The following is a 16175-nucleotide window of genomic DNA, read 5'->3' as shown; positions in this document are numbered from 1 at the left end:
GTCAATTTTCTACTGTACACCGAGGTGACCCAGTCACACGTACATATATACATCCCGTTTCTCACATTTTCATGCTCCATCATAACATGGGAACTTTTTTAAAATTTGAGGGAATTCTTTCTACGCTTCTGTGCTGTTAGGAGTCTCTGGCAGATAGATTTGAGAATCTCAGACTGAGGAGATAGCTTTATGCCTAGAAAGGCACTGTGCCATAGAATCATGAGTGGGCAGTTAGAGTCTGATGCTAACACATTTGTCCCTTTCTCTTCCCTTCCCTTTGTGAGCAGTTCAGCCCTAAAGCCATAGGATGGGCTTTAGAGCCGGGTTTTGGAGCCTGAGCAGGGTGAGGAGGGTGTTGAGGCAGGGAGTAGCTAGGTGCCAGCTGAAGGGCTTATTAGGGGTAATGCAAATGGTTACACCCTCTGGTATGGGAGTGTTAACCTGAGCAGCAGCATAAGGAGGGCATCCACACTGGAGGAATGCCCTACAGGGGACTTCAGAGCTCTGGCTGGGTGAGGAAGGCTGTGGCTACCTGTGGAGCCCAAGTGGGGGTGTTGGAGACGTTGATATTGGTTGAATAGGAGAGTGGATGTCAGAACCCAAGTGGTATGGGGAGAGCATCTGCGTGGGAAAGGCCATTGCAGCAGTGATAGGAGTTTGTTACATGTGATGGAGGCTGGGATGGGGGTGCTGATCAAAATAAAAATATCAAGTGCAATGGGAGCAGCCAGGCTTCTCGCTGTCTGAGGAATTGCAGATATGGAAAAGGAGAAAACTGGAATAAGCCTTGTGATGGTGGGTTGAAACTAGATGTACATACAACTATTATTCATCTGGATCGACATACAAATAAAATCAGCAAGTGCTGGGCCTCTGAGGTCACCTCTGGGGAGAGGCCTGGCCCTCCCTTGCGGGGCTCTGGGTTCAGCATCTGCCTGGCCTGATGTGTCCCGGCTTCAGCAGGAAGAGTCCACTGGAAACACCTGTCCTATCACATAAAACAGTAAATACACCTTAAATTCCTAAAGAAAAGGCAAACTGCGCAAGTAACACATGAGGGTAATTTGTGAGGATGAGTAAAAACATGGTACAGTCATGAGGTCACTGAACACCATCTTCTGGCATCTTCTTAGGCTTCTTCATCATCCTCTCCCTCTGAGGCTGACATGGAAGCCTATGTTTGAATCATCTGGGATGGCTGCGGTGTGATCTGTGCCATCATGACATGGTTTCTGGACTTGCAGACAGTGGTGACGTTTGTCATGTTGCCACACTGCTACACAGTCATTTTTGATCAACAGAGTCCTTGCAAACTACTTGGCAGAAAATGCTCTGTAGTCTGATCTGAGCTATGCTTACGGATCCTGCTTATACTCAGAGCAAGTGCTATTGAAGAGCACATGAAACTGAGGAAATGACTGCCATGTGTCCACACTGTTGCTGTATCACGCCAGGGTGCACTCACCATGGCAGTAACTGCAAATGTATTCAGAAAATGGATCACTGCCTGTGGGCAAATAGTTGTGTAGGAATTTCTTTTTCTGTGGCAACCTAATCCCTGGTCCTTGGATGATGTTTACACAAGTGTTCTGTTTATAGTAAGTTATTACACAATATACTTTTATTTGGGGCACCTTTATGTGTATTATTTTTACAATGAAAACAGTTAAAAACAGATTTGCACATGTTTGAATTTTTTTTTCTCTTGTTTTTGCAGAGTGGAACAGAGAAAAAAGGAAAATGCTTGCTTTAAAGATTCTACTTCCAAAAGGTATGAGTGCCTAGGCTCTTCAGCAAAGTGGCCCCTTTCTCGCAACATGGTAGCATGTAATTGAGTATCGAAAAAAAGCAGCCCCTGAGATGCAAGAACTGACCTGCCACTTACAGGTAAGCCTCAGTGGTATTGAAAGCTGGCCTGGGAGTTCCCGTCATGGCGCAGTGGTTAATGAATCTGACTAGGAACCATGAGGTTGCGGGTTTGGTCCCCGCCCTTGCTCAGTGGGTTAACGATCCGGCATTGCTATGAGTTGTGGTGTAGGTTGCAGATGCGGCTCGGATCCCGAGTTGCTGTGGCTGTGGTGTAGGCTGGCGGCTACGGCTCTGATTCGACCCCTAGCCTGGGAACCTCCATATGCCGCGGGAGTGGCCCAAGAAATAGCAAAAAGACAAAAAAAAAAAAAAAAGAAAAAAAAGAAAGCTGTCCTGGCACTCAAGGCTAGGCTGTTATTCTCCTGTAGGACATAAATGGTCTCACGGAACACCATCACCAAGGTCACTCTGAGACGGTAACAACAGGTCACTTCCTAATTTTGCTGAAGCAGACAATAAAGTTGCTGGGCAACACACAAAATACACCAAATATCCCCTCCCCCAGCTAATGTGAGAGATTACTGCCTCTTACCAATTAAAGTTTTAGCCTTACTCTGGTCTGCTGTCATTTCTGGTGTACATGGCTTTGTTCTATCCCAATCTCTTTGCCTTTTATCACTGATGTTTAGGGTGTGTTTTCCCACTTCAGCCATTTCCTTCCTATACCCTCCTACTTCCAAATATCAGCTGAATTGTAAAATTCTCCCCCCCCCCATGATTTTCTTATTGCCATTTTTAAGTACTTCATTTAAAAGGTCAGCTATGTATAAAGTGTATAGCAGGAGTTCCCACTGTGGCACAATGGCATTGGTGGTGTCTCTGGAGCACTGGGCTATAGGTTCAATCCCCAGCCTGGCATAGTGGGTTAAGGATCTGGTGTTGCCACTGCTGTGGTGTAGGCTCCTGCTTGGCCCAGGAACTCCTTATGCCTCGGGATGGCCAAGAAGGAAAAAAAAAAGTATAATTTTCTGATCTACTTCCAAGAGGCAATAACTTCCCATTTTCTTTTGTTTCTTTTAAAATTTGCTTCTACAAGGTGCCTCGTTAGTATGTAGCGCATCAGTCTCATAAAATTGCTTCCACATGTCTGAGTTATCTAAGTTATATGCTTCTGTAAACTGTTTTAGGTATTAGCTGCTACTGAATGTGAATGATGAGGACGTTAGGTATCTTAATGACCCACTTCTTCTCTTTTTCTCTCATGCTGCTTGATTTCCTCAGAGGAAACCCTTCAGTTGCCTGCCCAGGGCTCTCATTTAGTCCAGTCTTGAGCATGCCCCCCTCCCAGGCCATGTGCCTCAAACTGCTCTTCTGTCATGAGTGCAGAAGGGGCACAGAGGATCCTAGTCAGCCCTGCTTCTCCAAAGGAGTGAAACTCAGAAGAAGAAATTAAACAGATTCAGTCTTGTCTGTTTAATGAATAAATCAATCCTGGGTAAAGAGAAAAGAGAACGAGGTTTGGGGACAGGCTAGAGAGGTAAGAAGTCCCCAGCTCCTGGGGTGTGGGGAGAGGGGTCACTTGTAAAACTCATGCTCCTGTTCGTCCTTCTTGATGACTGTCTTGTAGGCCTTCTCGAAGTCCTTGGCCAGAACGATGTAGCGGTTCTCCCGGACAGCCAGCATCCCACTCTGTTGAGGGATGAGCGTTACCATCTTGTCCCTGCTCTCCCCGCCCTTGGTGATGGTGGAGGGAGAGACAAACGGCCCCAAGACCCAGGGAGGTGATAACGGACAGAAGGCCTGCAGCAGAATGGGCTCAAGGAGGAAGGGTCTTCATAGACCGCCCCCTGCCCCATCCTGAGAGAAACCAGCACTCACCTCCTGACAGATGGAGTTGATATCAGCTCCTGAAATCTTATCTGGTCGGGCCACATCTGTGGTGTGTGAGTTAAGAAAACCATTCCCTGCGTGACAGGGTGAATGCTGGAGCGAGAAGCCATCCTTGGGCTGTCTTTGTCACCACCCACTTCCTGGACCTTGGCCTCCCACCTGCCCCATCTGGGTGGTGGTGGTGCCAGAGGTGGAGATGAAGAGCCTGTCCCCATTCCCATCGTGACCCTCCCCTCACTGCTAGAGCAGGATACAATCTTCCAAGTCAACCTCCTCAGAGAGATTCATCTTGCTGGTGATAGTGGAGAAAATCAGTCTCTTCTGGCGGCGGTCAGGGAGTGGAAATTCAATTTTTCGGTCAAGGCGTCCCGGCCGCAGCAGGGCAGGATCCAGGGTGTCTGCTCTGTTTGTGGCCATGATCACCTGGCAGGGGGATAGGCCAGCTCAGTCCTCTGTCCCCGGTATACCCTCCTTCCCGTCGCCATACCTGACCCCTCCCAGGCCAGCCTCCACCTTTGCCTGATTCCCACACCACACCTCCCCTTGCCCGTCCTGAACCGCGAACCTTGACATTGACATTTTGGTCGAACCCATCCATTTGATTGAGTAGCTCCAGCAGGATTCTCTGAACCTCCCTGTCAGCTGGAGAGCAGGTAACACAGTTAGCCCAGGGAATCTTGCACGACAAGCCTGCCCAAGACCTCAAGACCCCAGGGCCTGTTTGGGCATCACTCACCCCCTGTCTGGGCATCAAATCTCTTGGTGGCGATGGCATCGATCTCATCTATGAAGATGATGGCAGGTGCGTTCTCCTTGGCCAGGCGGAACACATCCCGGACCATGCGAGGGCCCTCACCCAGGTACTTCTGTACAAACTCTGAGCCCACGACTCGGATGAATGCAGCTGATGGCAGGATGACAGGCGTCAGACAAGGATGGGAGTCCTATAGGGCCCCATACTGCTTTCACTGAAACTGGGAATTCCCTGAGGACATCCCTTTCTTTAGATGCCCACTGCAAGGAGCCAGGTAGTTCTCTCATGCCTCAGGCTGCGTCCCAGACCTAGTCAGGAGGACCAGCTTCTTGCTTGTACCTCATAGCGACCCAGCTGCCCAAATCATGAATCCTGCCCAAAGATGTATGACTTTTTTTGCCCCACTCATAAAGTCAGGATCCTTAGCAAACAGATTTTCTATCATGTTGCCTGACCAAAAGCCCAATTCCATTTGCTTGAAGGACTCACTTTTGAATATCATTCAAGAGTCAGGGGCCACGAGCACATACTCTGACATAATCAACAACAATGTCAACTTCAACGGGCAATGGAGTTGAAGACAGGTTTGTTCTGGGCCTGCCTCACCTTTCTGTCTTTTCTTAGAGTTTAACTTGTTTATGAATGACTGGTTCTGGCTTTGTATTGCAAGGAGCAACCTTTAGGACGCTGCTTCCAGCCACGACAGAGAAGGAAGACACGAGGTCCACTATTTAGACTTGGTGGTTTTAGGTCATAAGCGAGGAGTTGTGAAAGTTGCAGCCCTGCCCTCCTAATATGGTAGCCACTGGCCACATGTGGTTACTGAGCAAGTGAAATGTGGCTGGTCCAAAATGAGATGTTCTGTAAATGTGAAATACATACCAGATTTCAAAAGACTTAGTACAAAAAAAATTAAATATCTCAACAAACGTCCATCAACAAATGAAAAGATAGGTAAAATGTGCTGTATATACACAATGGAATACTATACAGCCTGCAAAAGGAGATAAATTTTGACACATGCTACAAACTGGATGAGCCCTGAAGGAAATAAGCCAGTCATAAAAAGACAAATACTGTATGATTCATCCATGCATACATGAAGCACCCAGAATAGGCCAATTCACAGAGACTGAAAGTAGAATAGGGGTTACCAGGGATTGTGGGGAGAAATAGGGGATTATTATTGAATGGGTATGGAGTTTCAGTTTGGGATGATGAACAAGTTCTGAAAATAGATAGTGGTGGTAGCTGCACAACACTGAATGCATTTGATGCCACTTATAAATTGTTTATTTATAAATTGGTTAAAAATGGTAAATTTGTTATATACATTTTACTATAATAAAAAATTATAGAAAAAACTCAAATTTTTTATCTGCTACATGTTAAAATATTTTGAGTATACTGGTTAAATTAAAAAATATATTTTAGGCTAAATTCACCAATTTCTTTTAACTGTCTTAAAAATATGTGTACTTACATTTAAATTACATATGTAGCTTGCATTAGACAGTTGATACTTGAACAACACAGGGTTTGGGGTGCTGACCCTCTGTGTATAACTTTGTAGCCAGCCCTCCAGAGCTGCAGTTCGGCATCTGTGGATTCATCCAACCATGCATCATGTGACAAAAGTCCAGGTATAAATGAACTCTCGCACTTGAAGCCCCTGTTGTTCCAGGGTCAACTGTGTTTCTATTGAACTCTGCCAGTCTAAAACCTTGCTCTCAGGACAACAGGCAAAATCTCCCAGATTAGTACTAAGACTGTAGTTATATTCACACCTTCTCTGATCTCTTCAGCCTCAACCCCTGGACCAGCCCAGCCCCTCCTCAGCCAGCCAGCCAGCATTCATTTTCTGAGCACCTATCACAATTCAGTTACTGGGTGGATACCAGAAACAAAGTTCCCTTAGTCACAGTCAGCTCACAACTCCTTAAAAGAATTCTTTCCTACCCCCTGGCCTTTGCAAATGCTATTCCTGCTGTCTTGGATGCCCCCTCCCAACGGTGTGCCTGACAGACTCCTCACGCCTCTCTTCCTCTGCAAATTGGATTGACAGCCCTCCTTTAGGGCAGTCCCACTACCTGTCTTGCTTCCTTGGAGGTTGGCTAGTCTGCGGACTGTCCCCACCCCAGCTCACCACCAACCATGACCCCCTCACTCACGTGGCTTCCACGACAGGGGCCTCCTCACATCCTGGAGCACTAAGCACACTCCCGCCTCAAGGCCACCAGCCCTCAGCCTGACACGCTCCCCCTCTCAAGGCTTCTTCTAGGTCTTTACGTAAATATCACCTCAGAAAAGTCTCCCCTGCCAACCTCCAGTCCTAGCGCTAAAGTTGCAGCCTCTGATACTCCCTGTGCCCCTGCCCTGGCTTAGGTGTTCTCTCCGGGCACAAGACATCCCATCTGTTCACTTCTCGTTTAAGCACATCCTCAACGGAGACACTGCCTCCGGGAGGAACAGACACTGTTCTGCTCACGGTCATGGCTTCCGCACCTAGAACACAGTGTGGAACATACCGGGTGCTTGGTAGTTATTAATGGAATGACTGAGGTCTAAGTGTTTACTTTCCTCTTTCCCAGCCACACCAGGAGACCCCCCAGCGCAGGGGACACAGCTGACTCATCATGTACCCCAGCACCTGGGGGAGCAGAAGACCAATGAACTGCTGAGCAAATGGATGATCATGACAATGGCTAACATTTCCTGTCCTCTTACTAGAAGCCAGGTATAGTTCTAAAAGGTTTCTGTTCATTTAGTCCTCTGAACAATTCAGAAAATTAGGAAACAGTCACAGGGAGGCTAACTTGCTGAGTCGTAACACAAACTAGGTGATTAGCACCAACTTACAGAAATAGTTGTGGGGGGGCCAGATTTCAAACCCGGGTAAGTTTGGCCCAGAAAACACACTGCTCCCCCACTGCCCTCTACTGCTCCCCAGCTAATATATGTTAAGATTTTAAGATATACCAAATCCTGTTTTTGGGCTTTACAAATAGTAATAGAGTGACGTTTAGACACTTTTGTTTGGAACCTACAGGAAGAAATATATTTATAAACAACCCCAGCATACGTGTGTGCACATGGGTGTGTGTTAAGTTTCACAAATATGAGCTCTTATGATGTGGGGTGGACTCTGACGTTTTTTGCATTTTTTACAATGCTGGTTGCAACCCATGGGTTTGAATTCATAATTACTGGTGGGTCAGGACCCACAGTAGGAAAAAGGTGGCACCGTTTAATGAATTCACAAGCGTGCTGTGAAGGGAGGGTTCTGTCCGATGAGGACACAGAGGTACGAGAATGAAGCTGCCTCCCCAGGACAGCACCGGCAGTAAGACGCACGCTGGGGCTCTGACCCCAGCGTCCGTGCTCGTCATCACTGCTTCCTGGGGAGGAGGAGAGCGCTGAGAGCCCGGGAGGGTAGAGCTCAGGAGAGGGGCCCGGCAGCTCACCTGTCGTGTGATGAGCCACAGCCTTTGCCAACATGGTCTTCCCGCAGCCGGGTGGGCCGTACATGAGGACGCCTCGGGGAGGGTCGATGCCGATCTGAAGCACAGTGGGGCAGGAGAGGATGAGCCAGGGAGTCCATCGCCACCTCGAGACCCGTGGGGCAGCCTCTCCCTTCTCTGGTGGTTCCAGCTCCTCACCTGCTTGTAGAGCTCGAAGTGTGTAAGCGGGAGCTCCACGGCCTCCCGCACCTCCTGCTTCTGGATGTCCATGCCCCCGATGTCCGCGTACATCACGTCTGGCTTCTGGTCTGGTGGGAGAGAGAGCAGAGCTGGGTCCTCAGCCTGGCCCGCAGGGTCCCTTCAGGCCTCCCCGGCCCTGGGCTCCCCCTCACCTGAGGTCAGCATCATGATGCTGCTGTCGGCCTCGGGAGGCAGCACGTCCACCAGGGCGTTGCTGTGCTTGTGGAGCGCCACCGAGGCGTTGGGCTTGAGCAGCTCCCGATCAATGGTGCTCAGGATGCGCACGTAGTAGTTGGAGCCTTTGGGAAGAAGACAGGGAGAGGGGAAAATGAGACATGCCCGAACCTCAACACTGTCCCCTGCCCCTGGCTTCCGGTCTTGCCTCCTCCCTTCCACAGCCCACATGCACACTGACAGCGTCCCTGTCTGTCTACAGCCCTGCCTCTTTCGAGCTCCAGCCCTGGGTGACCAGCAGCCTCCTACAATGTCCTCAGGGCATGTCTCACTCCCTGTGTCTCAATGTGTTCTCAGTGACACCTCCCCCCCCACCCCGCATGGTGCTGCTCTTTCTAGGACTCTGTCCCTGGGAGGCCAGTGATCCCTAATCATCACTAGCCAGAGCCCTAAGGCCCATCCTGGACCTTTCTCTGCTTCTCTCCACAGCCTATCAGTCACTATGGCCTTCCACCCACCTCCAGAAATGTTTTTCCAGCCAATCCCTCCTCTCCTCCCCAAGGACCCTGCCCTGATTCAGCGCCATCCTTTTCATCCAGGTCTCTGCACCAGACTCTGCTCACCGGGCCTCCGGTCCACTTTCTACATTTATGACACGCATCTCTGTCTAGCCTCAGTCTCTCTCCTGATCTTCAGACCTGGCTGTCCAGCAGCCTCCCAGACACCTCCCAGGCAGTGATGTCTCAGACTGCCCTCACCGTCTCCCCACAAACCATTTTTCTGCCTAAGGCGCCATCTCAGGGATCACCCCACTGTCCCCCTCCGTGCTACAGACCAAAGACACAAGCCTCATTTTAGACATCTCCCTCCCTTCACTACCTCACAACCAGCCCATCAGTGCAATTTCATTGCCCAGTCACACACCTTTCCCCACAAGCTTTACAAGAATATGGCTTGGTCTCGAGGAGCAGAGGCCAGAAGCAGGAAAAAACAGATCAGACACAGAGACAATGACCATCATGAGGGCAGAGCCTAGATCCATGTTAGCAACAGCAAGTACTGTATACAGAGTCCTTACCAAAGCCCAGTCTCTTAACACGTCACCTATGCTTTCAAACTACAGGTCCTAATCCAGTAGTAGTTTACAGAGTCATGATGAGAACAGGGTTGAAAACAAAACAGAGGAGAACCCAATGGAAAACGAATTAGAACCTGTCACACAGAGTAAGACTAACCATTGTTTGGCCAAACTTTTACTATACGTTATATACACGCACACACACAAAAAGAAAATATGAAACACATTTCCACTCTTGCATTAGATCAAAATACTTTGAAAGACACCATTACACTGTCTTGCCTCGTTTGCCATGCTAAGTTCCTGGCACATGGCAGGAAACAGTTAACGGCTGTTGCATGGACAGATGAGGAAACAGCCCCTGCCCCCACGCACCTGTGGTGGAGCCCACGATGGCTGTATTCTGATCCACAGCCTCCAGAAACTGCCCGATAACTAGTGGGATGCTTTGGATTCGCTTCACCTCCTCCTGGGCGTGGAGGAATTCCTTCTTCAGGTTCTTTTGCTCATCCTTGATGTACTCCTCCTGCACCTCCAGGAACTCCAGCTCTTGCTGCAGCTTCTGTGAGCAGAGAGGAGAGAGGCAGGGTATGGCTCCAGGCCTTGCTGACCCAAGGAGTGGTGAAAGGTGGGGAAAGTATGGGATGCTGGGCCCAGAGCAGTGTCCAGATTGGGTCTGAATTGTACCTTGTAGCGGCTGTACAGGTCCTCCAGGTCCTCAGGCTCAGGCCCCAAGAAGGACAGGCCAGTCTGGGGCCGTGACACAGACAGAGCTGGGATCTCATCCTAGACCACGGAGGGAAACACAGTTTGGAAGAGGGTCTCCTTATGAAAAAGTCTAGAGCCCCCTTCCCACTTCAGCATAAAGGCACTTGGCCCCTAAATCGATTCTGGAAAGCTCTCAGCCACCTAAACAGGTTCCTGAAGTCATTCAGCTACTAACAAGCCCCTAGGTCAACCAACCTTCCAAACAGGTCTTTTGCTATCATGTCCCCAATGTCACCCAATTCCCAAGGAGGGCCTAAATCAACTACTTACTAGACCCCCAATGCCCTCCAGCCCCCCCAGCAGGTTCCGGTCACCTGGCCCTCTCAGTTGACTGTTAAAGTCACCATGACTTCAAACTGTCCTGGAATTATTACTCAGTTACCTCCTAAAGATCCCTCAAGTCACAGAACTCCAACTCACATTAGGCCCCAATGTCATCCAGCTCCCCAGGTAGGCCCCAAATACCATTCGGCCAGATCACAGATATTACTCGGCCCTCAAACAACAGCTAAGCCCCGAATATCAGTCAGCTCCCAGCCCAGCCTCTGCTATCATTCGGCCCCACGGCCAAGGCTCATCATCACTCATCACCCGACCAATTACGCCGGGCCACCGATGTCACAGCACTCTCTGCTAAACTTCGGAATTATTCAGTCCCAAAGAACCTCTAATGCCACTCGTTTCCCCAGCCCGCTTTCTGAGCGCTACTGCCCTCCTAACATCACTCATCCACCCGGCCCAGGCCTCGGGACGGCACGAAGCTGTCTACCGAGCCCTTCGAAATCACTCAGACCCAGGCCTGGATCCCGCAGGTCACGCAGCATCCCATGCAGGTCGGCTTCCCCCTCTCCCCGAGAGCCAGACCCCCACCGGACCTGAGCTTTCTCCACCAGGATGCCTATCTCCTCCATAGTGACCAAGCCGGCCTCTGTGTGGCCCGGCCTAATCCAGTCACCGCTTCCGCTGACGCCAGCGGAAAGCCAGGACCTGGTGCCTTCTGGGAAACGTAGTTTTAAGACACCGCCGAGAGAAGGCTGGAAGGGCCGGACAGGTGGAGGGAAGGGCAAACCTCGTCCTAGGCTCCGCCCCAATATGTGCGCATGCGCGCTCGGCCCTGGAGCGGTGCGCGTGCGCAATAGCGTGCGGTAACGGGGTCTCGCGCTGGCGCTTCCCGCTTGTGTGTTCTTGCCAGCAGAGGAGCGGTTCTCTTTTTTTTCTTTCACTTGAGGAATTTCTCAAGAGGTCTGTTAGAGTGTCATGGCCAAGTGCTCATCTTTCTTATTTAGTGGTCGGGCTGGAGATGCCTTGGGCTGCGGCCGAGGACTGCCTCCTGCGCGGGGGCGGGAAGACCTGGGCTGCCCCTGAGAATTAGCCGCGAATCAAGTAGAACCTACGCATTAGAGCTGGAGAAGGTGAGAGCAGCAGTGCCAGTTTGGTCACACAGGAGACCTGCAGCTCTACACCAGGCCCTGTGCTTAAGTCTTAGGTGCTTAACTTATAGAATCTTGACAGACTTTATGTTCCTTTTACAGGGACAGAAACCGTAATGGGGTCCCCATCTGTCTGTTCCCAAAGCCTGTGCTTCAGGCCCTGGGGGTACACCGCTGCTCATCACACCAGCTACAGTTTTGTTCTGCCCTTTTTTTTTTTTGGCTTTTTGGCTTTTTGGCTTTAGGGCCGCAGTTTCGGCATATGGAGGTACCCAGGCTAGGGTCAAATCCGAGCTGTAGCTGCAGCCGGCCTACGCTATTGCCACAGCAACGCGGAATCCCAGCCGCGTCTGCGACTTTTACTCCAACGCAGAATCTTTAACGCACTGATCGAGGCCAGGATCGAACCCTTGTCTTCATGGATGCTAGTCGGGTTTGTTAACCGCTGAGCCAGGACGGGAACTCCAGCTACAGTTTTGTTAAGTAAACTTTGTTCAAGTGTAAGTTCAGAGAAATATACAGATCATTAGTGTACAGTTCAACGAATTTACACAAAGTGAACACCCCCATATAACCAATCCTTAAATCAAGAAACCAAACATTAGCAGCCCCCAGAAGCCCTGCGCACTCTCTTTTCTGCCACCCTCATCCCTTCTGAAAGTTATCACTGACCTGATTTCTACCATGGATTACGTTTCAACTCTCTGGGGACCCCATACAGTGTATGCTGTGATTTAGCTTCTTAACATTATGTTTGTGCAATAATACTGTATGTAGGGATAGTTCTTTCGTTTTCATTTCTGTATGGTTTCCATTGTGTACCTAAAACTGGATATCTTCCAGTTTGGTTCTATACTGCATATGCTTGTACATTTCTTTGGTAAACATGGGAACACATTCAGGAGCAGAATTGCTGGTCAGAGGGCAGGTATGTGTTTAGCTTTAGTAAACGCTGTCAAACTAAACTAACTTACACTCCCACCAATTGAGCATGCATTTGATATTGTCTCTATTTTAAATTTTTTTCCATTCTCCTGGGTGTGTGGTGGGTTGTCACACCAGACACCCTTTTGTATGCTTCTTTTAGCCAGGCAATTTAAACCATGATCTCTGAATCCTTACACCACCATCAGGGGTAGGTTTGTCTTTTTGTTTTTGTTTTTCCTATTTTGGTTCCCCCATGGCACATGGAGTTCCTGGGCCAGGGATGAGATCCAAGATCCAAGTTGCCTATGCAGCAGCTATGGCAATGCTGGATCCTTAACCCACTATGCTGGGCTGGGGATGGAACCTTCGTCCTGGTGCTACAGAGACACCGCTGATCCCATTGAGCCACAGGGGGAACTTCAACGTCCCACTGTTTTTATTTTCACAAAATAAAAGGGAAAACAATGGCAACAAATCCTTCATTTTTTTTTCTCTGCGTCGACAGCTCTCAGTTCCATCTTTCAGCTTTCTGCCTGACACCCAAAAGGCATCCCAGATTTCTACTTGAGTCTTAGAGTCTGTGACTTAAAACAGAATCCATCATCATCCTCCTTGTCTCTTGTTCCCTATTCTCCCAGTTTCCACACTTCAGATTCAAACCTATGTTAGCTTTGCCATCATTCTTCTAAGCCCCATCAAATTGTCTCCAAGTTCTCTCTGCCGCCGCTGCAATGATAAATCAATGGAATCCAATCCTTTGGAATCTTCGTGGAGAATAATCATAGGTAGCCATTTCTTTTTTTTTTTTTTTTGTCTTTTGTCTTTGTTGTTGTTGTTGCTGCTATTTCTTGGGCTGCTCCCTCGGCATATGGAGGTTCCCAGGCTAGGGGTCTAATCGGAGCTGTAGCCACTGGCCTATGCCAGAGCCACAGCAACTCAGGATCTGAGCCGCGTCTGCAACCTACACCACAGCTCATGGCAACGCCGGATCATTAACCCACTGAGCAAGGGCAGGGACCGAACCCGCAACCTCATGGTTCCTAGTCGGATTCGTTAACCACTGCGCCACGACGGGAACTCCAGGTAGCCATTTCTTGAATACTGTGTACCTGGTTCTTTGCTAAGCATTTTACCTCATTATCTTATTTAATCTTCACAACAACCTTAGGAAGCAGATAGCGAAAGTAACTATACAGAGTGCTTACCTTGTGCTAGGTTTTATACATATTGTGATTTAATCCCAGATTCAAGTGGAATTTGAAGTGAGAGCTGTTATCCTCTTTCTCAGGTCCTACATGAGAAACCAGGCTCAGAGATGGGAGGTCACTTACCCAAGATCACACAGCAGTTAAATGGTGGAGCTGGCATTCAAATCCAGCGCCTTTGCTCGTAACCTCACGTGATAGTTATTGGGATTTGCAGATGATCTTCCACAGGTGAGCCAAGTTCTTCTCAAGAAAGAGGACATCAAATCATTTAAGGAGTTTCTTCAAGCTAGCCTCACCTTTCCCTGTGCCCTCTCATTATAACCCTCCTTTCCATCTCGTGGTTAAGAACCACCCATCTAGGTCATCTATCAGTGGGCAAATTAGAGCCAGGACCAGCCCAGCTGACTATTTAACTCTCCTGGTTCAAGTCCGGGGCTTTCTCCCTCTCAACCACACTGCCTTCTAACAGAAGTCCCGAGCAGCTCTTGTTCTGAGTGAGAGTGTTCCTGAATCTGTGCTTTGGAGCCCTGGGTGAAGCTAAGTGCATGCAGGAGCCAGCAGACCAGTCCGTAAAGACAGGGGGCTGGCAGAGGACCTATTCCTTATCCACAAGCAGTGGTTGAAACTCAGCTCCAGCTGCCGTAGCCGTGCCAGCGTGCGTTGCTGCCAGACGTGATGCTTCAACCGAAGACAGGAATCCAGAGGTTCAAGGGACATTTTCTAGTTTTAAAATGTTGACAGTATGTTTGAACACTTAAAAACACCAGGCAGGCCAAATAAACCTCACCTATAGGCTTCATACAGTAGATAGATGACACCTGGTCTAGATTTATCTTGTCACCAGTATTACTGTCAAAGGCCCAGGAATGAAGAGCTTTGCTTGGTCCCAGAGTAGAAGAGGAGGAAGTAGCCCGAACCACTCAGAAGGCAGCAAGAATAAGGAGTAAAGGATATGTAAGTATTAAACTCTGGGGAAAAGCACATGAAAATGTCTGACAGTAGCCGATTGGTTAAGTAAACTTTGAACATCCATCCATTATAGTCTATTTTGAGGGGGGGTTGTATATGATGCAAAGTATTGATCAAAATTTATCTTTTTGCATGTAGAGACAGTTGTTCCAGCACCATTTGTTGGAAAAAAAAAAAAAAACAAAACTTCTTTTCCTGCTGAATTGCCTTGAAACTTTGTCAAAATTCAGTTGATTATGCATGTGTGGATCTATCTGTGGACTGTTTGTTGTTCTGATCTGTTTTTCTCTTTTGACACCAACACCGCATTGTCTTAAGCTTTATTCTGTAGCTTTAGAAATCTCAAAGTTCAGGAATTCCCTGATGGTACAGTGGGTCTCGGGTCCTGCGTTGTCACTGCTATGGCTCAGGTTCAGTCCCTGAACTTCCACCTGGCTCAGGTATGGCCAAAAAAAAATTGTAAAGTTTGGTAGTGGAAGTCTTCCAACTTTATCCTTATTTTTCAAAGTTATTTTGACTATTCTAAGTATTTAGCATTACTATAAGAGTTTTGGAATCTTTTTTTTTGTCTTTTTTTGTCTTTTTGCCATTTCTAGGGCCGCTCCCGCGGCATATGGAGGTTCCCAGGCTAGAGGTCGAATCAGAGCTGTAGCCACCCGTCTACACCAGAGCCACAGCAACACAGGATCCGAGCCTCGTCTGCGACCTACACCACAGCTCACGGCAACGCCGGATCCTTAACCCACTGAGCAAGGGCAGGGATCGAACCTGCAACCTCATGGTTCCTAGTCAGATTCGTTAACCACTGTGCCACAATGGGAACTCCTGCTGTAGTAATCTTGCTGAGTAGTATCCAGCCAGTAAAGTTGCATGCCATCCTTGGCATCAGCTGTTGGGGAGGAATAAACCTCCCTCTACCTTTCTAGGCTCTTCTGGTTGGTATAATAATTAAATTGACATGGGATAGACTAACAGGGAAAAATCAAATTTTAATGACATAAACAGGAGAGAGACCCAGAAAAACTGAATAACCCCTTAAATATCTTAATTATCTCTGCTCTTCTACCTGTATCCTTTCAGATCTCTCTCTGTGAGCTCACTAATTCTCTCTTCCATATGGTCTGCTCTATTTCCAGTGCTTTCTAATGGTTCTTCATCTCATTTACAGAGTTCTTTAGGTCCAGAATTTGTTTGGTTATTTTTAAAAATTTCAATCTCTTGGGTAAAGTATTCCTTCTGTTCATTATTTTTTTTATTCCTGGGTTTACTGAATTGCCTGATTTTACTTGCTACTCACTGGGTGTGTTCATGACAGCTATTTTGAATTCTCTATTAATTAGACAGCAGTATTCTGTGACTTTGGTTTCTGGAGAATTGCCATTTTCTTTGTGCGGTGCTATGTTACTTCGTTGTTCTTCATGGCGCTTGATAATTTGTTCCTCAGCACATTAGGAGTAGTGAACAACT

At 48.3% G+C, this 16175-nt stretch overlaps 1 protein-coding gene and 1 long non-coding RNA gene across 4 annotated transcripts in view; one reads left to right on the top strand and one right to left on the bottom strand.

The window, feature by feature from the left end:
- LOC125132051 (uncharacterized) overlaps positions 1-7429 on the top strand; it is a 115904-nt gene extending 108475 nt beyond the window's left edge. The window contains exons 5-7 of one of the 3 annotated variants that reach the window (XR_007136124.1): positions 1718-1887; positions 6027-6096; positions 7045-7429. This is a non-coding gene — a long non-coding RNA (uncharacterized LOC125132051). Of the gene's footprint in view, positions 1-1717; positions 1888-6026 lie in introns of all 3 variants that reach the window. The other 2 variants (XR_007136125.1, XR_007136123.1) reach the window with 2 other exon arrangements.
- On the bottom strand, positions 3268-11151 carry PSMC4 (proteasome 26S subunit, ATPase 4). Its single transcript, XM_047788837.1, has 11 exons — positions 11050-11151; positions 10094-10192; positions 9782-9968; positions 8307-8453; positions 8113-8222; positions 7918-8011; positions 4436-4603; positions 4265-4341; positions 3954-4122; positions 3688-3743; positions 3268-3498 (listed from the first exon to the last, which is right to left on the bottom strand). The coding sequence occupies exons 1-11, from the start codon at positions 11083-11085 to the stop codon at positions 3385-3387; spliced, it is 1257 nt and encodes a 418-aa protein (XP_047644793.1). The 5' UTR covers positions 11086-11151; the 3' UTR covers positions 3268-3384.
- Positions 11152-16175: the final 5024 nt, after the last annotated feature.

Source organism: Phacochoerus africanus, chromosome 8 (genome assembly GCF_016906955.1).
Source record: "Phacochoerus africanus isolate WHEZ1 chromosome 8, ROS_Pafr_v1, whole genome shotgun sequence".
Taxonomy (NCBI): domain Eukaryota; kingdom Metazoa; phylum Chordata; class Mammalia; order Artiodactyla; family Suidae; genus Phacochoerus; species Phacochoerus africanus.
The sequence above is the reverse complement of the archived record's forward strand: the minus strand, read 5'-3'. Positions and strand labels throughout refer to the sequence as shown.

Excerpts from the sequence above, each read along its gene's own strand:
- PSMC4 (XM_047788837.1), bottom strand. The coding sequence starts at position 11,085 with ATGGAGGAGATAGGCATCCTGGTGGAGAAAGCTCAG. Across the intron at positions 8,223-8,306 it reads CATCATGATGCTGACCTCAG|ACCAGAAGCCAGACGTGATG; the intron begins GTGAGGGGGAGC and ends CTCTCCCACCAG. Across the intron at positions 3,744-3,953 it reads GGAGGTTGACTTGGAAGATT|ATGTGGCCCGACCAGATAAG; the intron begins GTATCCTGCTCT and ends CACACACCACAG.